At 44.2% G+C, this 25,163-nt stretch overlaps 1 protein-coding gene across 4 annotated transcripts; it reads left to right on the top strand.

Moving 5' to 3' along the window:
• The first annotated feature begins 283 nt into the window (after positions 1–283).
• LOC147442643 (protein STICHEL-like 4) lies at positions 284–22,757 on the top strand. Of its 4 annotated transcripts, none has more exons than XM_086528757.1 (7): positions 284–492; positions 1,153–2,929; positions 19,812–20,031; positions 20,538–20,969; positions 21,101–21,773; positions 21,946–22,009; positions 22,085–22,757. In XM_086528757.1, the coding sequence occupies exons 2-7, from the start codon at positions 1,574–1,576 to the stop codon at positions 22,175–22,177; spliced, it is 2,838 nt and encodes a 945-aa protein (XP_086384883.1). In that variant the 5' UTR covers positions 284–492; positions 1,153–1,573; the 3' UTR covers positions 22,178–22,757. The 4 variants fall into 4 exon arrangements, with proteins under 4 accessions (XP_086384883.1, XP_086384884.1, XP_086384882.1 ...); XM_086528758.1 differs by having other exon boundaries at positions 1,110–2,929; XM_086528756.1 differs by having other exon boundaries at positions 629–2,929.
• Positions 22,758–25,163: the final 2,406 nt, after the last annotated feature.

The following is a 25,163-nucleotide window of genomic DNA, read 5'->3' as shown; positions in this document are numbered from 1 at the left end:
ATTTGCTGCATCCGGTGAGTTCCGGTTAATATGAGTGAGGGGGAGAGGGGGAGAGAGAGAGGCCGCCGAAGGCGACCGGCCGTACTAGTACAACGAAATAGTTCAAACATCTTGCAAATTTGAAAAATATTCCTAGTACTTTTCATTTTCATCTTCAAGAGGGCGAAACATGGGTGTTTAGGGAAAAAGACTTTTCCAAACACTCCATATGGGTCCATTTCATTGAATTGTTTGAGAATGCCAACGTGACCCTTGGGGCTTCAGCTTGTTCTTGGTAGTCTTCACTCTTCACCTAGCACCTTTCCACTCGTTTACTTGTTTTGCTAGATCATTTGGGTCAATTCACTCGAGTTCCAAGGTAGAATTGTTGTTTGCGTGCACTGTTTGGTTACAGAAACGTGAAAGCAATGTGCACGCTTTGCTCTACAAGAGAGCCTTTTACGGCGGCGGTTTCAGCTCTGGAGTCTGGAGTGATAGTGGTGATTCGTGAAGGTAGGTACTCTTCTACTATACTACAGGTAAGAGCGTAAGGCGACGTGTGGAGAGAGAGAGAGAGAGAGAGAGAGAGAGAGAGAGCGTAATTCCAGCAAATAGCATGCAAAACAGCGCAACTTGGAACAATGCACAGGACTCAGCAGGAGCATACAACTCTACAGTTACGCCTCATTTTGCGAGCCTCTTCCTTGTCCAGAAGCACCGAAGCAGGCAAAAGGAAGGAGAGAGAGAGCGATAGAGCGAGCTACCCAATACTAATTATGAAAATTTGAACCAAACCCATGAATGCGAGGCAGCGTATTGGGATCTTCCAATTCCACACACACACACACACAGAGAGAGAGAGAGAGAGAGAGAGAGAGAGAGAGAGAGAGGCGCATTAAACAAAACCCATTTCCATATCGACACAAGTTGCCTTCATATATTATGACTTCTACATTATCATATGCGTAATTCCTATTGAGTAGTTTTTGTTGCATCTTCGGTTTCAGAATTGATTGCAAATGCTTAGCAATATTGCTATCCATGGCGATTCAGTTTCTCATTTTCTGGCATTTCTGCTCTAAGCTTTGGTTGCATGCATGGATGACAGCCTTCTTTCATGTTAAAAGCAGTTATCAACTTGTTGTTTTGATCCCTGCTACTTCAATGCTTCAGCCACACCTATTCAGATTCCTGGTTTGAAAGAAGTCACCGATGGCGAAGATGGATGTAAAATGACATGGATTTCAAGCCCTTATAATTGATACTCCTGGTTTGAAGGAAGTCATGACCAATGTCGAAGATGGATGTGAAAGCCCTACACAGTTGCAAATCACATTCCAAAGAACCAGATACTGAAGCCATTCATATAATTGAAATGGGGCTGGAATTTTTTGTTCGGATCAAGAGTACTGTATGATCCTTTCCAGCAGATGAAGATTTTTATAGAATCAGCATGGTGATGGCAACATTCGTTTTATCACAATAAGCACTACTTTTGGTATATTGCAATAGAAAAAACCATTGCAAGTGCTTAATATTGCCTATGAATATCTGAAATGTTCCCGATTACTGCTGAGGAAGTATCAGCAAGGTCATGTTTGAGCAAGATAGACTTACCTCTGCACACTCAAGAAATAGTTTTGTGACAAGCCACATTCAAAGACACCTTCATCTCATGTCCCCACTACATGTCAAGCATATGGAACATACAAAATTGGCTCCCTTTCAGAAGGTCGATACGGCAAACACCTTTGGTATCACAGTGCAGAAAGCACTAATGCGAGAGCTCTCAATTCTCCAGAATCATTCTTCCTTTAGTGACCCGGCAATGAGCCCTTCATGTTGGTCGAATCCTGCACCAGCTGCCATGGCTAGCAAACTGCCTTCCACATCTCACAAGATCACTAAGCGTGCAAAGAAAGGAAACTTCAAGGAAAGAAGAGGTTCAAAACAAAAGAGGAAGAGGGCGACACAAATGAAGTTTCTTGTGAGCAGAGGACAAAACCGTGTTACTAGCACTAGGTTGAAAAGCTCATCATCTTCTTGCGTAAGAAGCTCTAAGTGCTTGCCTTCTAGTAGATCAATTATATTGCCTCCTGAATGTAAAACACACCATTTGGTTCATGTTAGCAGGGAAATCCTATGTGGCAACAAAAATCAAGGTTTTTTAAAGAAAAACAGATGGATCTCGAGAAAGTGTACCACATCATTTGTTGATGTTAGTCCCACTTTTGACAAGGAGAGCATGCCGATCTCCACCAGCTTCAGTGTGAAGTATGCGCCTAAATCATTTGCAGACATCCTTGGTCAACATGTTGTCACACATGCCCTCTCGAATGCTCTCTCTAGTGGTAGAGTGGCACCTATGTATATTTTCTATGGTCCCCATGGTACTGGCAAAACATCATGTGCAAGATTGTTTGCTTTGGCTCTGAACTGTCTATCTATTAATAAGAGTAGGCCATGCCGGACTTGCAGACTATGCTTAGCTCAGCTCTCTGGCAAATTCTGTCCTATCAAGGAGGTCAAAGGCAGAGTAAACCACATAACCTCTCTTATGAAGGATGTATCAGGATCTACCTCTTTTCTTTACAGGGTCTGCCTGGTGAAAGAATGCAGTTCCTTTTCCAATAAAGCATGGAATGCTTTGTTGAAAGGTATAAAGGGAGCATCCAAGAAAACAGTGTTCATCTTTAATACCGTGAGTTTGGAAGACGTCCCTCACGCCATTGTGTCTCATTGCCAGAAGTTTCATTTTAAAATAATTAGTGAACAAGACGTCATATGCAAATTGCAAGCGATTTCCATGAGAGAGAGCCTTGATGCAGACAACGAAGCTATTGAACTCATTGCTTCCACATGTAATGGTTCACTCTGTGATGCCGAGTCGATGCTAGATCGTTGTTGCCGTCTTGGAAGAGAAGTAACAGTGCCTGTCGTGCAGAATCTGGTGAGCTCTTTCTCCTCATATGTAGCCTTTTGCTATTATCATCGTTATAATGTACATAGCTCGCAAACTTGTTGGGTCTGTGCATGGCTTCATGCTATTCTTTGACGATAGTATGCTCAAGCTTTGTCTCCATTTACTTGCAAGGGGTTATTATCATCTGTTTTTTGTCTTTCCTGGATTGCCATCGCATATGAAGACCTGTTTATTGAATTCCTCTTTGTCCTTGGAGTATGCCAAAGCTCTCCGATTGTGCACTGTGAAGCAAAATCAGTAATCAACATGTTCTGATGATGTGAAACTGATGAAAAAACTTGAGCTGAAGCTTTGTTGGACTGGACATATATGACTTTAGGGGCATTCCTTTTTGTTCTCAGCTCGGGTACTATTTTCTCTTTTGAATGAGTCTTCTTCTCATACTCGATCATCTATCCTCTGGATCAATTATTGATTTATGAGATCTTTCTTGAATGACTCTTCTTCTCGAACTCTATCTTTTGGATCAATAGGATAGTTTCTTTATTGATTTGTTGTGATATAAAAATCTCGCTCAGATGCTTTGAGAGTTTCCAGACATATTTTCTGCCCTAGTTGAAGGACCGCAGTACTTGTTGTTGTATCATGTGTAGCTTGTCTATTTTAAGGAAGCTTTCAATCATATGGGTCGGGGGAGGTTTTGTTGCTAAATTAGCTATAGCTTAAAGAAAGATAATTGTAAGTAAATTATAAATTATTAGACATAATTGGATCCATAAGTGAGATGGTTTTCTGGATGCGTCATCGAAAGGATGACACGGAGAATCTTTCTTGAAACATCTAAGTATGGATATATCTATCACATCATTTCAGAGGAATGAAGAGAGCACTGTGCACGGGAGTGTGTGCTTGACCACCAAGAATAGATACTTGTGATGCGTCACTTCGGATCGATGACTAGAGCATCGAGAAGACGTTGGAAAGGAGAACACACCCGTAACCCAGCACATAAAAAAATCGCCTCTCTATAGCCCAGGGTTTCCACAGCATCCATATCCACTAGAAAACACCATCAAAACTGCACACCTCCGCAAGCATATCCCCGTTTGTATGCATAGCTACACACACCTGCTTCGCACAGTCGACAGTTAGCATACGATCCCAATTTTGCCCGTTTCCCGCAATCTCACAACACACGCCTCTCTCTCTTTCTCTCTCACACATAGACGGCTAGGGGGGCACACACCACTCACACACTGGCACCATACACCTTGGAGCATAGCAAAGACGAGAAGGGGGGAAAGGGGGAAGAAACGACACAGAGTGTGGTAATGAAAATGCTTCATCTTCGACAAGAAAACACCATATACAATGGCTCACAAGATAGCTCTGTCGGCACAGCCTTGACGAGCCAAAAAACTCCTCTAGCAGCCTTCTTCCTCGCGGAGCTCTCCTTGTTGAGAGCTTTCCTTCCTCACAAGGGTTGTCTGTCAAAAAATGCAAAAAAAACGCCTCTTATAGGCCCACTTTGGAGCCCTTTTGGCATATGAAACCACATCAAGCATACATCCTAGCTATTACTTGCCTGCCCAGGTCTTTTACACTTGCTTCAATCCTTTGCCATGCACCTGCTGACATACACATCCCTGCTTGTGCCCTGTGCTATGGTCGACACATTTTGGATGCACCATCATTGCCCAACCCCCTTGTTGAACATTCATATTCAACCAAAACCTTGCTTTATTCGCCTAGAAACTGCACAACTAGCAAACATCATGAGCAAACCAAAAAAACCACTATCATAAGTAGTATGTACAATGTCTTATTCTTGCTTCGATCCTCAAGTGGGTTGCCCCACCCCCTGCATAGTCTGAACTCCTAGATCAAATACCTGGCTTTTGCTCTCTTTCATCCAATTGCATAAATCTCCAATAGTGCTTTACCCATGCACATAGCCATCCATGCACACAAAAAGCCCATAGTATCTTTGCACCTCTTCGAGCACCAACTTGCCTCCTTAACATAACTGGCTCTACCAGCACATCATCTAAACCAACAAACACGTCTGACCTTCCCTCCCAATCATGTAAAGTGGATTTCCTCTTAATGGAACCCCGTATCTACCGGATAACATACTGCACTGTTCCACTTACAAGCATACTTTTCAACCACGAATTACTTACATCTTTATTGTCGTGCTCTCCTTCAAAAGCCAAGTTTGGTTTCTCTTTCATGGCAACACTTCGTACTTGCTGTACCACTGTAGTACACTCCATAGCAACTTTCATAAGCATAGCCATAAGCATGGCACCCCATAGCACCTTTACTTGCATATCCACTTTTGTACGCCTAGGATTCTCTACTTGGACTTCATCAAGCACATCGGACCACATCGGTTGGCACTTCCTCCTGCTTCCCAAATACATCTTTCACATCTTTATCTACATGAAGAAGATCAAACTCCTCATACCTCGAGTAGGATGAATCAGTTTCCCATGTCGTATCGGCATCCATAGAACTACCATCATCTGCTTCCACTTCTTCTGTTTCAAGCTTTGGGATTTGCTCTACCTTTACTGCTTCAATCTCATCTGCAAACTGCACTCTGTGCTCTCTAGCACACACCAATGGAGCTTCACCAACCATACCTAAGTTTGCCCATGCATCTTCTACCCGTTCTGTAACCACTTGCACTTCTCCACAACTAGGGCCTCCCTAATTGGCATCTTTGGCATAGAAACCATTCCATCTCCTTGGAGCCATAGAACCCTCGGTTCCTCTCGCACCGGCACTCCCTTTGCACCAACCTTGGCTTCACTTCTACCGCTTCGACTTGCCTAGGCACCACAACATTTGACAGACTCTGCCTGGCTAGACGCTTCTTTAAAATCTTCTTGGTTTGGCATATGTTACAGGTCCATCCGCTTCAACCTTAGCTCTAACCTCCTCATGCAAGCAATCCATGAATTTTCTCAATTTCAAATGATCAACACTTTGTGCAGCAGTTGCCTCCATAAGCTGTCTTTAAAGGGCTTCGAATTCCCACTCAAAAGTGTGAAAATCATGTCCAGGCTTTGTTTTAGACCATCCAGCTTCTGCTTTACTTCATGCAACTGCACATTTGACACGTACTGGTGTTGAAAAGCCACTTCCAAAGTCATCCAATCTGCCTTTCTTCATCTTGCAATCCATCGTACCATCTTTTATCTTTGTCACGAATGAGGAGCGGAAAAACTGAACCGCGCCTTCTTCTCTTGTCAGTCTGCTCTCTAGCACAAATAGACCATTATCCTATAACCAGGTTTCCGCATCTTCGACCGTAGTGAATATGGGAAAACCCATCCATGCTATCTTTAACAACATCTACTCTTCAAAAATTGCACTTTTAGCAGCTCTAAAAACACTTCTTCACCTTCGAATAGGAGCAATCGGCATACTCCTCAGAAAACGCCATCAAAACTGCACACCTTCGCAAGCATATCCCCGTTTGCATGCATACCTACACACACCTGCTTCGCACAGTCGACAGAGAGCATACCATCCCAATTTTGCGCGTTTCCCCGCAATCTCACAACACACGCCTCTCTCTCTTTCTCTCTTACACACACACGGCCCAAAGGGCACACACCACTCACACACCGGCACCATACACCTTGGAGCAGAGCAAAGACGAGAAAGGGGTAAAGGGGGAAGAAATGGCACAGAATCTGGCAATAAAAATGCTTCATCTTCGACAAGAAAACACCATATACAATTGGTCACAAGCCGGCTCCGTCAGCACGGCCTTGACGAGCCAAAAAACTCCTCTTGCAGCCTTCTTTCTCTCGGAGCTCTCCTCATTGAGAGCTCTCCTTCCTCACAAGGGCTGTCTGTCAAAAAATGCAAAAAAATGCCTCTTATAGGTCTACTTTGGAGCCCTTTTGGCCCATGAAACCACATCAAGCATACATCCCTATCACTTGCTTGCCCGGGTCTTTCACACTTGCTTTAGCCCTTTGCCATGCACCTGCTGATATGCACATCCCTGCTTGTGCCCTCTACTATGGTCGAAACACTTTGGTTGCATCAACGTATTCGACCTTCCTGATGGACGTCTCTCATGCCTTATAGGATGGGTGACAGAGAGCATTGCTAAGGATTTGCCCAATAAGTTTGGTGAGTGAAAGTCTTAAGTAAGAGGAATTCCCCATGCGTCACACGGTGGATGACGGGAGCACCAAGAGGGAAATATACCTTAGTAGCTTTGAGGAGATGCAGTTGCTTTTTGAAAAAGCCAGTAGCTTTTTGGTTGCTTTCTAGAAAAGCAGCTGCTTTTCTACGAAGAATCTATGTTGGCAATGCATCTATGTACGTGAGTGCTTCTGGGGATACCTAGAAACTGTTTGTGCAGTCATTTGTTGATCTAACAAATTGTTTAGTGAGTTTTGCAGGGTTGGGTTAACTGCTGAAGGATTAACTTTTAAGGTTTTAAAGTGTCCGACCGCCCACTTTATAAAGTGGATAGACTATTTTCAGAATAATTTATGTTTACCGACGAGCTTGTTGCAACTACTCCTCCAACCAAGGAGTGTCTCGTCCGAGACGCTTCTCCTCCCTCGCTGCAGCCAGGCGAGCCGTAGACTCCTGGAGGAAGAAGCGACCAAGCTCAGCAAGTCCAAAGGCCACTTTGTCAGCAAGGGAATCCTGCGTGTCCAAGCTCTCTGTCATAGGAGCCACCACTGGCTCTCTGAGCTCTGAGTCCAACAAGATCCTCTCAGGGATGCGTAGCTCCTCTATCTCTCTATCACAGTGAGGATCATTCGTGCATGGTTCGAAAAACATGTCCCATACAAAATGCAAACAGATCCATCCATGTCACAGATGTGGTCACAAGCGTAGAAGCGATTTATCCGAGATAGATTCACTCCTACTCTGCGGTCTGAGCGAGAGAAGGCCATGCTGTCTGGGAGCCTCACAAAGTGAGAATGCTGCCAAACATCCGAAACCCTCAAGGTCATACATAGCCTCTCCCAAGCTGCCAACTCAGCAGCATGGCTACCTCCAATCTTGTCAAGAGGGGTCTTCCAGCATGTTGAAGTCACCCCCAATGCACCATTGCTCTGCATGCGGCAGAGACTCTACAATGTGAGACCAAAACTCTGCACGTGCACTTGCGACATTGGGTGCATAGATGTTCAGGAAGCCCATGAGGCAACCTTGAACCTGCATAGTAATCCACTGAGCCCTGCCAGACACAATAATACCTCTGCCCACAATGGCTTGCTGCCATGAATCCGCAATAGTTATATATACCCCTCCCTGGATACCACGAGGTTGAAATGCAGCTGACCAAAAAGTCTCATATCGACCACGCAAAAGCTTACCACATCTTCTAATGCGGCTCTCACAAAGATGATGCTCCCACAGCATAAGAAGATCAATCTCTCCGCCCACATGGCATCGCTGAAGCTCCCGACGCAATCGACCCCGCTAGCGCTGAAACTGGGGCCCACCTAATCCCTGCACTTTCCATGAGACAATCCTCATGGAGTATGAGAAAGAAACGATGCTGCAACAGCAGCTAACCGCGCTATCTTCGAGGCTGGCTTAGATGGGGAATAATCCGCATCCGAGCGTCTCCTAGATAGGCGTGACTGCAAAGACTTTCCAGCTGAGACCCAAGAAGAGCGTGCTGTACATAGAGCAACCTCCTCTGTCCAAGAGTCCTCATGTATGTATACATAGCATGGTGGGTACTGCAATGTGTCTACATCACACCATGTCTGGAGGTGTCACTGAGAACTTGGTCAATGGCCACAAAGTTTGTACCATATCTGTAACCCCCAGGTCTCTGTGTGGTGAGAGAACTCAAGGGCCTGGGCCTGCAACCAATCCATCATTGAGTCCAGAGCTCACTCAGACTGGTCCCTGCCACATAAGGGAAAAGAGAAGCCAACCGCGGTGTCCAGGGCCTCTATCCCTCTAGCTGCAAGGAACAGTACATGAGCTTTGAAACAAGCCACCTCAAAGTTTGGTGAAGAGTCGCCGAGAAATCGTGTGAAGTCGTAGGCAAAGAAGTCCCACCTATGACGGATGTCGAAGCTCGTCAGTCCACGAGGAAGTGCTGCAAAGGGAGACGTCTGCACCAGAAGGGGGGTTCGCAAGAAAGGCTGTCACTCTCTCACCAAGCGACTCGTGGAAAATGCGCTGCCAAGAGATCTCCTAGCAGTCGAGGAAGGTCCCAAAATTTAAATAAAAATCAAGGGAAAGAAACCAGGAAATATATATTGTGGTTGTCACAATCTCGTTGACTTAATGAGATCTTTATACTTTTGTCAAATATGTACACTGCTATTGCACTGAATCCTTATGTACATGTGAAGTGCTGGCTCTATCATGATGCCTCTTTAAGCATGTATCAAGCCCTTTGACCTTTTGCTCTACTGAAGTGATCTGAGGTGGAGAATACGTGGATTGTAAACCAAAGACTTCAAGGTAAAACTGCAAATATATTTGGTGACTCTATCAGTTCACTTTCTTTCATCCACTTTGCAACCCTAGGTGGTTAGCTTTTGAACTTCGCTAAATAACATCTTGCAACGTTTCCCTTAACTTTTCTTTCTTTTGGCCTGCCCTACAGAAGATTCGGCTGAGTCTTTAGCCTTCTCTGCATTTCAGGAGTCGCTTTGGCAAAGTATCTCTTTGCTGAATTTTTCTTTGACTGGCCCCCTTTCATGTTGCCCTAGAATCCACTATCTTCTCCCTTCAACAAGGCATGACCAATGTTGGCAACTTTCATAAGCTGAGTAAGCACGGCCACTTTATTCTTTATACAGTAGTTTTTTTTTCCGAGAAAAAGATCCTTCCATTAGTTGCCCGTAGGGCTACCAACCACCTCTACTAGAGAGGGCTACATAAAAAACAAGGGGAGACTGTCCCAGTGAGTAAACAAAATATGTACAATGAGGGCTAAATCACAAAATGGGAGGAGGAAAGAGCCACACAGGTGGACGATAGTGCCATCTGGGCGCACCCTAGACCAAGGTGAAGAAAGGCCCTGGGCGCCAGAGTTTCCTCCCGCATGCGGTCGGAGCTGCCCTAAAGTCTCTCGAACTGACCCCTGAGAGTGTGAATCAGCTCCAACAAAAATCACGAACAATCTTTGCCGGTGGGACAGGGCAAGCCTCAGAGATGTAGAAGCAAAGGGCCTGCCAAATGAACCAGAGTGTCAGGCTGCAGGCGAGCTCCCAACACACCTCTCTCTCACTGCACCACTCCTTGGGGGTAAGCTTTGTGGCACGCTGAAGTGTAGGTCGAGCCCCTTGGGTGGATCACTATCATCCTGCTGGTGGAGGCTAGCTCAAAATGGAGTGCAGGGCCTGTAAGGGTGGACCACGCTGCAGCACCGCAAGTGTACTGTCGCGTTGTGAAAAGAGGTGGCATCTGCCGAAGAACCCGAAGCCAAACCTGCAGGGCCATGGGGCAGTCCCATAGATAGTGACGCTGACTCTCCAAAGGATGGTCACAAGCTGCACATGCTGCCGAAAAGCCACTGTGTTCTAGTGGTTGTTTGGAGTCCCACAACCGCTCCCAAAAGCCTGACAAGAACTCAGTTGTGAGGCCCTGATCCTGCCAATGAAGCGCTGTAGTAGGACAAGCCTCTCTCCGTGTTGCCAGTATGTGGTGCCCCGGTCGAACAATGTACTGAAAGAATGTGATTCCAAGGTGATCGGTTGAAGAGAAAAGGTCTCTCCAAAACCACTCTCTAGGGTCCCATTGCACTCGTACGAGACGGAAGCTCTTCCAAGCCCAAAGCCGCTAGTGGCCTGTTTCAAGATCTGCTGCGTCAAGATCTATGACACAGGTCCTCCCATAGATGCCCACTACTAGTATCCTCTGAAAACAACACTGCAACTTGTGGAGCCTCTACTGAGACTCTGTGTAGGCGACCTCCCTGAATGTCAAAGAACATGGGGGGTATGGATTCTAAGCAAGCACGAACTGCAATGAGGACCTCCAGTCAAGCAAAGGCCCTCATCCATCTAGGAGCTGTTGTCTCTAAAGAGGTGAGCCAATCACCTAGTAAAGCCTTTGCAATATCCTTGCACATGCTTTGCACCCCTCTCATGCCTCATAGCTGGATGCTCTATGCCTCCTCGGGTGAATGTGAAAGCTGAAGCCAGTCGCCGAGAGTGCGGGCTAAACCCATTGAGCAAGATCTGGAATTTTTCCGGTTTCTCCCCGGGCAGTTCAGTTGAACCTCTATAGTTGAGGACAACTGTTTATAAGTGAGAGGGATGTTGCTAAATTGGCTTTATCTAAGAAAAATATAAATGATTTATTGGATTTATAAGTGAGAGGGTTTTCTCGCTTGGGACACCAGGAAAAAATAATAATTCTTAATGAATTATCGGAATTTTAAGTGAGAGGGTGTTTCTCATTGGAGACATTCGAGTACAAATATTTCTAGTGAGTCATTCAGAGTAATGACAGAAGGATTGTGAACGGGAATATTTGTAAGGCCATCAGGAATGGGTACTCTTGATGTGTCACATCGGATAGGTGACAGGGAGCATCGGGAAAAAGTATTCGACCATCTGGGAATGGACAACTCTGATGCGTCATAGGATGGGTGACATAGAGCATTGCGAAGGAGATTGTACCGTAAGTTCGTTAGGAAAGGACTAGGTGATGGGTATTCCTAATGCATCACATGGTGGTGACGGGGACATCGGAAGGGAATATTCCATAGTCGGGAGGAAAACTGTGTTAGATTTGTGCACAAGGATGAGCAAGCACCGAATGAAGATGGGTTCAGAGAAAACTTCGAAGAAAAACAAATGCTTCCTTTTTGTGGATAGAAAAAGGTTGCCTTGGAGCCCCAACTGACTCCGCAACATGTGGGTGCTCCTTGCCATGCTGGGACGCATAAGGGACTTTGGGCTTGAGCCTCAACGGGCTCTATTGCATGAGAAAGTTGCCTTGCCTGCTGCGACACAAGTGGAGCTTGCAAAAGTTCTATAAACCATGGATTTTGCACCAACCGAGAAAACACATTCATAGCAGCAACTAACTGTGTCTTGAACACATTCTCGTCTAGTTGCCCACTCATAAACCCTTGACCTTGTGGAGCATTCACATCAACAAAAGGTACAGACAGGGGTGGCTATGAACTCTCACCAACCTCGAACATTGGAGAACCCTCTTCCCTCGTTTCATTCTTCCTGTCAACCATAGTGTAATTCCAAGTTCTTGTGCTTTGTGTTTTCACCAAGCAGGGCTCACTTTTTGAGGAAAAAGTGATTCTGTCCCGGAAATGGAACCGTGAAAGCGGCTCGTAGGGCGGTAGACTTTAGCTCTCACCGAAACTTTACTCTTTTAAACTTTATGACATAGAGGAACTTCACGAATAAACCTGTGATTGGAAATTACACTTCCCTTTTAGTGTTTCTTTATTCTTATTAAACTTGAGAAAAACCTGTAAACTTCTACAAGTTGCCCTACTTTTTATTGGGCTGAAATTCCCCTGCTCTAACCCGATTTGGGCAACATAACCATAGTAGAAGTCTCCACGGACAAAATCCCAAGCAAACAGTGACTTTCCACGCACTTTAGGCACACTGAAATTTCTATTTTTGGCTTCCAATTTGCGCTAAAATGCCTGCTCGATGATTCCCTGGGATCCATAGGCATCAAACTGGCCATAACCTTAAGCTTGCAACAAATTACAGGAAGCTGTAATTCTCTGTATTGCACTCCAATTCGCGTGTTGATCACTTCTGTGGGTAGCCCTTGAGCTTCCGCACCTATAGGGTCACTTGCCTTTTGAATTAGACGAGATTCCTCGCGGAAAATCTCTCTAAATTGTCATGTACAAGCACCTACGGCTTTCCTGAGGCTCCCCTGGCGATAACTTGCAGTTAAGATCGAAACCCTAAACCTGCAGAAAAACACAGCAGGCTATAATTCCTGTTTCGCATCATTTTGAGCGGAGCAAACACGTCTATGCGTGTCTCAGAGGCTCCCACACGTAATGGGACAGTTCCCTTCTGAATTGGACAAGTTTTCACGTGAGAAAAATCTCCGTTTCTCAATCTTTCGCGATGGAGCATAAAATCCCGAGAACTGCACATGGTCATTTGAGAAGCCCAACTAGTGGGGCATTACCATATGTGCAAAGGGGAGAGAGAGATGCGTGAGAGCAAATCATCGCCTACATGAGACAAGGAAGAAGGCAAGCTTTCCATTAAAGCTGTGATCACCTGCACCCACTACTCTCACACACACACACACACACACACACTGTGTAGCACTTATGTTCAAAAATCAGCCCCATTCTCAATTTTGGGCGCCCCCTCTTGGGATGAGCTTCTGGAGAATGAGCAGGTTGCTCTCCTACTGCCATGTGTCTAGTTTGCTCGTTTTGGTTTAATTCCTAGTACCCACCAACCTATGCCAAGGTGCCTAAATAACTTTACCTGAGCCTAGCCACTCTTTACTAGTTGGATTCTAGTGCCGATCAACCCAACCATCTTGTGGCTGCCTCGCCTTGACTCTTGCAGGCGAAACTCTCGGCCAACGGCCGTTTCACACTGGCCATGCAATGTCCATGTTTCTATGATTTCAACTAGAGGGTCCCAAAAATTAAATAAAAATCAAGGGAAAGAAACCAACAAATATATATAATGGTTGTCACAATCTCGTACAATGTGTGAGACCGAATGGCATGACAAGAAACTTATAGAGACCAAATGTTGTTCTGGACAAATTCTTATGGACATCTTCTGGTCTTATGCGATTCTGATGGTACCCACTCTCTGGGTCTCTCCTGGTAAACAGTGACGCTCCCTTAACCGGATCAAGGATGTCATCTATCCTCAGTATGGGGACCCTGTTCTTGATGGTATCCTTATTCAAAGCGCAGTAGTCAATGCACATGCGCCATGAACCATCCTTCTTCTCCACTAGGAGTACATGGGATGAATTGGGTTGAATTGGACCTTTCTCTAAAAGCTCGTTGACTTGACTCATAATCTCTTTTTGTTGGGCTGCACTAACCCTGTACGGTGGTCTATTCGGTGGACTAGAACCTGGCACAAGATCTATGGTATGATCTTCAGGTCTCTCAGGAGGTAACTCCCTTGGCAAAGTGTTCGAAAAACAATCATTGAAACCACTTAGCAAGTTGACCTATCTTTATCTAAGGTAGACAAATTAGATACAACTTCAGGTACTTCTTTTGCAAAGATCAAGTGTACGCAGAAAGATGATTCTTTATTACAGATGAAAGAGCAGAAGCGGAAACAACTAGAATAGACTCGTCTTTAAGCTTTCCATCAAGGATATGAGTCTTTCCTCTATGTACAAGGGTAATCTTAGTGTTGTAAGTATCCACCATAGCATGCAACTTGTAACACGATGGGATACCCAATAACACATCACAGCCCTCTAGTGGCATAATATGAAATTCTTCTGCATCCACACAACTCTGAATGTGCAGGCGAAGCTTCCCCAAAATGGAAGTAACAGGCTTTGAATGACGTGGGCATGTCAAACCTGCTTCACTTGTCATATCCATCTCCTCTGCACGAATGCCCAACTTTGATGCCAATTCTGGAGATATGAAACTTGCACGGGCTATTGGATCAAAGAAAACTAATATTGTCTGGCCTTTAACTTTGCCCCAAGCTCTGCACAATTCCGTGGTATCTATGTTTGGTTGGTCACCAACCAAATCTAGAACAAGTCGTGCACTGGGATTCGGCTTCTTTTCCTTTATGCTCTGACTTGTCATCCTTATCTTGTGATTGGCATTCATTCGCAAAATGTCCCTCTTCACAAATGAAGCATTTCTTGGCCTCTCTTATAGCTTTTCTTTCTTCAAAATATTCGCCAAAAAAATTTCTTTTCTATCCTTGTCCTTGCCCAAAAGAAGGTTTAGACCGGACGTGTCAGCTTCATTAGTGGAGGGTTTCTTTGTGGGAGGCACAGAAGGCTTTGCTGTAGCATTGCCCTTTGCTGAAAACTGTTTGCCCTGGGACCCTCTCTTGGTGCTATTAAATCCATCAAAATCTCCTTCGACGGATTGCTGGCCACTCTCGCATTCTCAATCAATTGCACCATATTCATGACAATAGTCTTTGTGCAATAGTCCCTGATTTTCTTGGGCAATCCACAAGAGTACTTCTCAATCTGTTCTCCCAATGGCACAAACCTATAGAAAGTTATTGGCAATAGTGCGGCCCATAACTGTTTATTGTACTCTTCAAGATTTGCACAGTTTTTAGCCATCAACTCGTGCCATTCTGTCATCACATCTACCTCAAAAGTGTTTGTAAGCCATGCAAGTGCAAAAAGATGTTTGAACTGGACCCACGTTGTAGGGGCTTAACCCTGATTCCACAATGCGGTCCACCATCGAAGCGCATTCCCTTTCAAGAAAGTGGCAGCCTTGTGTATCTTGGGAAGACTATGTGAAGTTTCGTGCAGCATAAGCCGCATCAAACTAGGTCAAAGCCTTCAATTGATCCTCAGTTCCTCTGAAAGTTTCAAACTTCACTCCCTGCCTACCTTCCTTGTAATCCTTAGGCTGACTTAAAGGAGTCAATTTGTCATAAACAGGTGGCTGTAAAAGTGATGCTCTAGGATTGACCATTCAAGCACTCACATCACTTGTTTGACCTGTCATAGCAGCATTCTGGGCATATGGCTGCGAAAAACCAGCCATACCAAACTGTGTTCCAGGCACTCGAAATTGACCATGGGCACCCTGAAAACCTGGTTGGACACCCATGTTTCCATATATAGCATTAACCATGCCTGGTTGCATTGTCGCAAACACGTTCCCTGGCATATAACCTATTGGAAGGTCCAGCCATAGCTTGAAACACTGAACCACTTCCAAAATAACCAAGATATGAAGTAGGTAACGGAAGAGTCTGACGCATAGCCTGTTCATCACTCCCTTAACTATTCACAAACTGTTTCTGTCCAGATAAAGCAAGTTGCTTGGGATCAATGGACACAGTTGGTTGCTCAATCACATGGGCGTTCCCTCGACCATCACGATACCTTTGTGCATGGGAAATCTCCTTTTCCTGCAACGGCTCAGTCATGCCCTATGTTGGAGCCTGTAAATCCTGTGTAGGAGCCTGTAAGAACTCCTGCATCCTTGGATTGTTGGCCAACTGTTGAAACATTTCCATGCAGCTACGCAGCTGAACTCTGAACAACCTGTCCTCTTCTTGAAGAGTTGAAGGAACTTTCTCTATGCCATGTGAGGAAGATCCCTCTTGAGGTACTTGGTCTCTCTTCTCTGCCATATTGACAAGCTCTGTGTTGCTTTCACCCACAACAATCCACGTTGAACTTTTTGAATAGAAAGTGACTATCCCGTCGATAGAACCATATAACCGGCCTATACACAGTAGAGGGCGGTACTAATTCAATTACCTGTTAACTTTACACAGAGCACCGAGAAGAAAAGTGAGCACAGATGCGTCTAGAGATTAGATTGTCACTGCACACACAAAAATCGGCACCCTGTAGGCCTCAAAGATTGGCGCCCCTGTCGGTATTTCTTTATTCAATTAAGAACAGACGATCCGAACACGTAGATCAAAGTCTCACAAAGCTGTCCAAACCTGGTGAGGGCTGGAATTTCAGTTTTTGACTTTATTTCAACAGCATAACGACTCCAAAACCCCTGCAGGTCGAAAGTACACGTCTAGGACGGATTCCCTCTAGAAGCTTTTTGGTGAGGTGTAAGAGAGTTTCAGTGTGCTGTAATTCCCTGCTTTGTCACTGCCAGGTGCCCAAAGCCCTGTGTAAGCATCCCAAGACCTTCCCAAGGCTCCTTTGTTGATTTCTGTGCGAAACCCTAAACCTGCAGAAAAACACACCAGGCTGTAACTCTCTGTTTTGGATTGTTTTGGGTGGAGCGAACACGTCTACGCGTGTCCCAAGAGCTCCCGCAAGCAATGGGACAGTTCCCCTTTGAATTGGCTCGAGAAAACTCTATGTTTTTGCAATCCTTCGCGATGGAACTGTGTGTACCTATGGGGGATTAGCAATTAGCTAATCCGGTACGTGTTCAGAAGGCTCTTGCCTTGGCAAATGCGCATAAAACCCCAGAACTGTACATGGTCAATTGAGAAGCCCAACTAGTGGGGCATTATCATATGTGCAAAGGGGAGAGAGAGATGCACGAGAGCAAATGGTCGCGCTACATGAGACAAGGGAGAAGGCAAGATTTCCATTAAAGCTGTGAACCTGCACCCACTACTCACACATTCACACACACTGTAGATGCACAATAACTCAAAATCAGACTCCACTCTCATTTGGGTGCCCCTCTTGCTGAGGTGTCCTTTTGGAGCTTCCAAATCTGACAAGTGTGGAGCTTGCCCCTTTTTTTTAATTTCCTAGTATCCACCAACTTATAAAGTTGTAAGTGACTTGCCGAGTGACCCAAATTCCATTTGGCGCACATAGGCTTCCATACTCATCAGAATTCAGTGCTAATTGGCCTGACTAGTCCCTGACTGACTGACCTAGATTCCGGATGTGAGAAACCGGTTCGGCCGCAGCCGTTTCACACTGGCCATGCAATGTCCACTTATTTTCAGTAGAGAAGCTGAACTTTCAGCATACAAAACGCGCACACATCACATTCGAGTGACTCCCACTTCAGCAATATCACCAAAAATGCATTTGCAACAGTTCCAGATCTGCAGATGATCTCTAGAACATGTGCAACATGATATAATATTCAGCAATATAATCTCTCGATGAGAGCTACTTGACGCATGTACTGCATACATAAAAGTTTGTGTCGATTTCAAATACACAAAACAACAATGAATCTCTGCAATTTCTCCAAAATTTCACTAGTGGAAGGTAAAACCACAATATACCATACAATATTTTGCATTGGTATTGTCCCAAAAGTGTATTACACGCATCAATTTTGCCAAAATTCAGAAATTTCAGTAAAACTCATCAAAACCCCCATCATTTCTTGGGTCAATTTTGCCGAAATCCACATTTTGAGCAAAAGCCCAAAAATTTCTTGTGTGAACCTTGCCGAAATCCACAATTTCAGCAAGGCCCCAAAATTTCTTTGACAAATCTGTCCCAATTGCATTAGTACATGATCCCATAAGCAAAATATGAGCACATTCTGCAAAATTTCAGCAAATTTGGCAAAAGTTCCAAGTTTTCCAGGTTCAAACGTGCACAAATGTCGATGAAATTAACTCAGCTGAGTGTAATTTCACTTGTTAGTGAAAAACCCCAAAATTTGTGAAGCTTCTTTGCACGAAACCTGCAAATTTTGACAGAGATTTTGCTGTTGTGGAAGAACAATGCTGAGGCTGAAATTTCCCTCAAGGCAGTTCTAGCGGCACCAGGACGGGATGTTTCCATTACACCTATCATAGGCAAACTGCGGTTGCATTGTCAGGGGTATGTAGGGCACGAGGACTTCTACATTATGCCTTTGGAAGGGTGTGACGTCCTTTTGGGGATCCCCTGGTACCATAAGAATGGCATTGTTGTCGACTACTAGGGGCCAACAAGGCGACATTGAAGAACGAAAAGGGTGGAGATATTTTGTACTCGATGTAAAATTGAAGGGCGAGCCCGTCCCACTTTTATCGGCTTTGACTGTTTCAAAATTGATGTCAGCCCTCTATAGGTGTGCGCACAGTTAGGTGTTGTTGGCGGGGGGAAGAGGGGAACACTTCATGCTCACACACTCAGTTTGACAGGGCTGCTCTCTTGTTCCCTTCCTCTCCCTCTTCTATGCGAAGGCGATGAGCACGTTTTTGACCTCACAGGAGGTTGGTTTGCGTGGACTTCCGGTGAGTATTTCCCTCTCTTCTTTTGTCATAAGGGTAGCAATAGTGCTTTCTAGAAGAGAGATTCTCTTTTGGAGACTTTCTTTCTCCTCTTTATATCCTATTTTCGCTTCTCTTCATTCTTCTTTCGTCTCCTTCCTCCAAGCTTTCATTTCTATCACCAATGTCAAATGCACTTGTTCGTGAGTGCAAATTTAACCTTGCTAGACATTGTCCTTTTCCTTGGTGTGAGTGGGCAAGGCATTGTCCTTTCCGGTATAGCGTGCACGAGAGAGAGAGAAATGAAATGAAATGTTTATTAACGTCTACAAAAGGCCTAAAAGACCTATGAGACCAATACATCACATCCTCATCAAGTGTGTCCAAGTGTCTAATACAAAAATAAAGTACTAAAGTAAAGGGTGAACATCTGAAAAGGAGGGGGGGTGAGTGGCTGGCATAGGAGCAGCGTGCTGAGCTCCAAGCAGTTGGTGTAGGGGTGTCCTCTTGGGCCAGGTTCTGTCCTCTGTCATTCCATGAAGTCTCTCATGGGTCTCTGCAGCATGATATCAATTTCCTGCTCTATGAAGAACCTCGTAGGAGTCCCTCTATATCTCTCAATGATATTTCTATATTTTATATATATATATATATATATATATATATATATATATATATAGAGAGAGAGAGAGAGAGAGAGAGAGAGAGAGAGAGAGAGAGAGAGAGAGAGGAGGAGGAGGTGGAGGAGAATGTATCCTTATGGATATTGTGTCATAATGAGAGCTAGGATTAAACTTGTATTGCAATGAGACTCTGTGAGAAGATGAAGGTTTTCTCTTGTCTTTAATTATATGTTGTTTTGGACTTGAAATATTCTTAACTGGTTGCAAAATAACACAAGAATTCTTGCCAATGATTGGAGATTGCGACACATTAAATACTTTCTCATTGAGGATAGGAGGGGCTTGGAAAGTAGCATGAGCTAGAGAATATTATGTGCTGGTCCTTGACATGTTGTTTGGTCCATACAATCACAAGGTCATGATGCTTACATACACATTCTAGTTTTGAATGCTTTTGTCCTTTTGCAGGTGGGTTTGATATCTGACTCGAAGCTCATGGAGCTATTAGGGTTTGCCTTTTCTGCGGAAAGAGTTAAGACTATACAGTATTCGAAAGCGTTCTTTGACTCGGGTGTTAAGCCAATTAGTCTCCTTTCACAACTTGCAAGCTTTATAACAAGGATACTTGCAAGCGGCCATCATGTCTCAAGAACAGAAGAGGAGCATAAATTTTTTTGTAAACAGGAATGTAAGTTTTTCATTTTTACTTTGGACAACCTTGTACACATTTCACTGTACTTATGGTTGTTCATATAAACATTATCATGGTAGGACAGATCAAGTAACAGTTTAGGTATCATAATGTTAATGGGGATGACAGCAAGTCAACATTTACTTTTTCATACAAATGTGACTCAGCATACATGTTTCCTTTGGGTGCAAGGATGGGTAAGAAGAGAGGGGAACTCCCATCAGATCCCTAGCTTTACTTAATCTTTGTATTAGGCATAAATTTGGATCATATCATGCGGATTTAAACTATCAATCTCCTAGATCTTTTAGGCCTTTCGCAGGCAGAAATAAACATTTTCATTTTATTTTCTTAAAATGTGAATGGAAATTGTTGGTGGTGCTTTTGGATTCCTCATTTGTGCCAATGTCAATAACACTGATAATACATAGTAGCTAGGTTGGAAGGCTCTGTGAATTGCAGTTCTTATTTTGACCTTTACTTTTTTGCTTTAATTGTGTTAGTAACCAAAGATGAAAGACGTAGACTACGACAAGCATTGAGTGTTTTGTCAGAAGCTGAGAAGCAGGTGCGTGGGTTGTCTTCCGGTGCAATGTGGTTAATTGCTGCTCTTTTGCAATTTGCTGATGTACAAGGATCAACTATCAAAGACTTAACCAACTTGTCAGCTTCAAATGTAAGTTTAATTCAAATGGAGTACTTGCCATCAAAAAAGGGTGAGTTACCAACAATATCAAAGGACATCTCTCCATTTGCACCTGCTTTACCTATTACAAAGCATGATAACAAGGATGAGCGAATCAAACAGCAACGAGATACGACAAAGGATAACCTACAGCAGGTGTGGCAGAGAGTCCTAGATGCAGTAAACTCAACTAATCTCAGATGTTTCTTGCAAACTGAAGGAAAATTGGTTGCCCTTTCGATAGATGAAGGTATCTGCAATTGTTGTTCTAAGCCTTTTTTATGAATTTCCTTGCTAAGACATGATGCTTCATTTCTCAAGACGCGTTCTATGCGTGAATGTTCTAACAAAAATTATATATGCTTCTCATTGATCTTGCAGATTCCAAAGATGCCTTACTAGAATTCCATCGTCTTGAACATCTATCAAGAGTTCAGCGCTCAAAAGCTAGTATACTTCAAGCTTTTCATGCAGCACTTGGACATCGTGTCAAAGTAAGAGCGCATCTTTTGTCAGGTGTAAATAAACGTCGGGGATCTTGCTCAAGTAGCGAGGCAGCAAAATTGTGTCCTTCACAATGGGCTCCGTTGATGCCTGATGAGTGCTGCATTTCAAGTTTCTTGACCAATACTGGAGATACTGGATGTAGGCATGGAAGTCCTGAAACTGAGGTAGCGTGTGAACCTCGAATTCTCTTGGGTAGAGGTTCAGCACTTGCCCAACCTCGAATAAATAGTTTCCTTCTGGAGGAGAGAGGAAGAGTCAAGCAACCAAGCATGAACAAACCCATCCTTTATGAGGACATTAACGAGCGTGTATTTCCGCATGAAGCTATGCAAATGAAATGGCTTCATCAATCAAAGAAAAGAAATCTGGAGAAAGGAATTTTGAGTCTAGAGAAGGGCTCAAGAGGAGATGGAATACAAGGATGCAAGCTCGGGTTGCAGTTTGATACTCTAAATACTATGCCAAGGGGAGACCCTGTGTGTGCCAAGATTGAAAATTGCAAGACATTGGCAACGGCAGATGCCAAGCGCAGTGAGGAAGAGAACATGTAAGTATCAACAATAATCCATTTGCTTGCTGTATTCATTTTGAACTTCCTTTCCATATGCTTTCAGTGGGAAAATATTTTAGCCATCAGGCTGAATTGTGTTAATGACCATAGATACTGTTTGGGAGAAGACGGTTACACATGCCCTAACTCGGACCTTATGATCAAGCAGGAAAAAGGAGTCCAAGGTGAAGGAGTGTGTTTGCTGGAGGGCAGGAAATCACATCATCAAGGCGGTAAGTATTGTCTTCTAATAGCATACCCTTTCACCTTTCATCTGTCAGGCTAATGAGATAACGTGTGCTCGTCAGGTTGAAAATTTTCGGACTTGTTCGGAGCATTCAAGATTCTCCATCAATTTCCTCTGTTGTGCCAGTATTCCAAAGTCATCAATAGCATTGTGACAACATGGAATGGCGGCAGAAAATGTCTACTAACCAGCTAAACATCAAGGTTGCATGGCTTCTGTGAGTGCATCTAGCAGGTTGGAAAATTCCATCTTGCATTTTCCAGAGAGACAACCCCCATCAGTGCACACACCCTAACCTTTATGCAGCCTAAAATAACCCAAGTGTTTTCAGAAAGGATGCCTGTCAGCCATGTACAAGACAAGCAATCTTTGTGTGTTTCCATTGTAGAGTATTTGCTAAGATGGAACTATCTTTATAAGTCACCATAGTAGGTTTCATGTGTCGTCTCTCCGCAAGGAAAAAATGCAATACTTACGTGTTGTGGAAACACTTGTTTGCATAAACTAAAACAAGGAGTTCTACAACAATGTGCCCAACGAATTCTTGAAGTTGCACCAACCACTCACTACCAACATTTCCCCCGACTTGGGCAGCATCGCCGAATGGATGACAGACCAGCTCCCAAAATGTGTTGACTAAAGGTTTTGTTTGGAAGCAGAATAAGTTGGTCCATTTGGTGGAAGAAGAATACTTTGAAGTGGCAAGTACATGCAGCTTTGTGGAGAGGATGTGTTTGCATATTCAGTTTCAGGAACCTTGAACAAGGCTCTAGCTATTTGACACATCTGTTACTTCAGTTTTGCTTTCTGGGGACCATCAGTAGACCATCGTACGTGAGTTGGTAGTACTAATGGATAGAGATGTATGGAGAGGCCTTTGGTCTCTCTGACTCCCGGATGATTAGGGCCAAGGCCTCTGTAACGCACGAGATTATTCGTGCAGAGCTTGCTTTACCCCTGCCGCTCATAGAGGCACATACCAGATTTGTCTCTTTTATACACAGTATCTCGGATCTCCCCAAAGATAGATATGCCCACCTAGCTTTGGGATCTTCTCGATAGCTTGCCTCACAAGGAGACACATCTTGTTGGTATACACAAATGACATCATGGTTTCAACTACTTGGATATAGTATGGACAAACTACCCCCTTTCCAGTTGGATGCACCCTCCTTGTCTCTTACATGAGCTGAGATTACCCGCCTCATGAGATAGGGTTTGATTCAGCTAGACACTAGGAGGACATGGTTTCAGCTACATGGATTTACTATGGACAAACTACCCCCTTTCCAATACTCGTTGGATGCACCCTCCTTGTCCCTTACATGGGCTGAGATACCCGTCTCATCAGACAAAATTTAGACACCAGGAGGACATGGAGAGAGCCGACACGACAGTTGACACGAAGATGGCTTTCTACATCTAGCTCATAGAGCAAGGATATGTGATTAGACCTCCCTATATGGACACTCACTTATCCCATGGGATACGATGTGTTATTGGTCAGATGTGCGTGCACATCATCGCATCAACTATAGAGATTGAGACTAGCAAATTTAGGAGAGTACCAGGAGAGGCCAGGATTTGCCAGTTGTGTCATATAGAGCCACAAACAGAGGTACATCACATATGTCATTGCCCAGTATAATATGAGGTACGAGGTTGTATTTAATGTCTATTCAGAGAGGGCCTTGTACCACTAGCTAGAGACATGAGATATCGGGATCAGAGATGCCTCCTCTGATCCTTGGGTTGTTTTTGCTAGAGCTCTGCAGACACATGGAGAGTCACTTGAGGAGATTAAACAATGTGAGACATTCGCAGAGGGAGATCACTGACTTCTTTAGTGTAGAGATTCGGCAATCAGATGAGCAAGCTTTGCAACAGACTTCAGAGTTCACCTATACTAGAGGTATATTTATTGATAAAGCCATTGAGTTTGGGAGAGCTAGACGCTCACGTATACTAGGGCCATGACGACATCAATCGAGGCTCCATCAAAGGATTCAAACTATTCTAGCATGACACAGGAGATGTCCAATACGACTATCTACAAACGTGGACATTGATGATGCTCTTCAGCGATCGATGCAGTACATCCTCCGAAAGCCGATGCCGGACATCCTCAAACACTTATGCTCATTTTAGCTTTTATTTACTCTATTTAATTTTGTACCTAGATATTGTATAGATCCACCAGGATTGTATCAATTTGGTCTCATAGGTCATTTTGGCCTTTTGAAGATGTTTAATGTAACATTTAATCTCTCTCTCTCTCTCTCTCTCTCTCTCTCTCTCTCTCTCTCTCTCTTTGGGAGATATAGCGGAGTACCAACAGAGGTCAGGACATGCCCCCTGTGTGACATTGAGCCTGAGACAGAGTTGCACTACACATGCCACTGTCCCGTCTACTACGAGATACGAGGCCGCTTCCATTGCTTGTTCAGAGAGGGCTTTGGACCATCCTCTAGAGTCATGCGGTACGAGGATCAGAGATGCGTGGGTTTGTTTTTGCTCGAGCTGTGCAGACACAGAGAGAGATTGATGAGAGGAGAGACTAGCCAGTCTTAGAGACAGATCACAGACTTCTTTAGAGCTGCCATTGGACACCCGGAGGAGTTACTATCACAGCAGAGCTCGTCGCCTTATTACACCAGAGGCACACTGATCGACCAAGCGACTGAGCTGGGGAGATCTAGACGCCCACGTCTGCCGAGGACTACACAGCATCGACGGAGGCTGCATTAGAGGATTCGGATCACTTTGGCTCAACATGCACGACGCTTGGTCAGACTAACTGACCATGGAGGAGATTGATGAGATCCGCCAGCGATTGATGCTGGATCTCTTGTGATCTAGCTATCCCAGCTAGCTGTTTAGCTACTTAGTTCACACCTAGCAGTTTAGGATTCCATAGTATTTTATTTTGTCATTTTGTCATTTTGTCATCTTGTTACCCTTGTTACTCTGACTTTGTATCAGATCCACCACATTGTAACTTTCTGGTCTCATAGGTCACTTTGGCCTTTTGAAGACGTTAATATAACATTTCATGTCATTTCTCTCTCAACAAGCTAAAAACATGCTCAAGAACCATTGTGCAAATTAGTTTTAAGGTCGTTGTGTTGGTGAAACAAGGA

The sequence above is a fragment of the Adiantum capillus-veneris genome, chromosome 14, assembly GCF_014529385.1.
Source record: "Adiantum capillus-veneris isolate H3 chromosome 14, ASM1452938v2, whole genome shotgun sequence".
NCBI lineage: Eukaryota > Viridiplantae > Streptophyta > Polypodiopsida > Polypodiales > Pteridaceae > Adiantum > Adiantum capillus-veneris.
The sequence above is the reverse complement of the archived record's forward strand: the minus strand, read 5'-3'. Positions and strand labels throughout refer to the sequence as shown.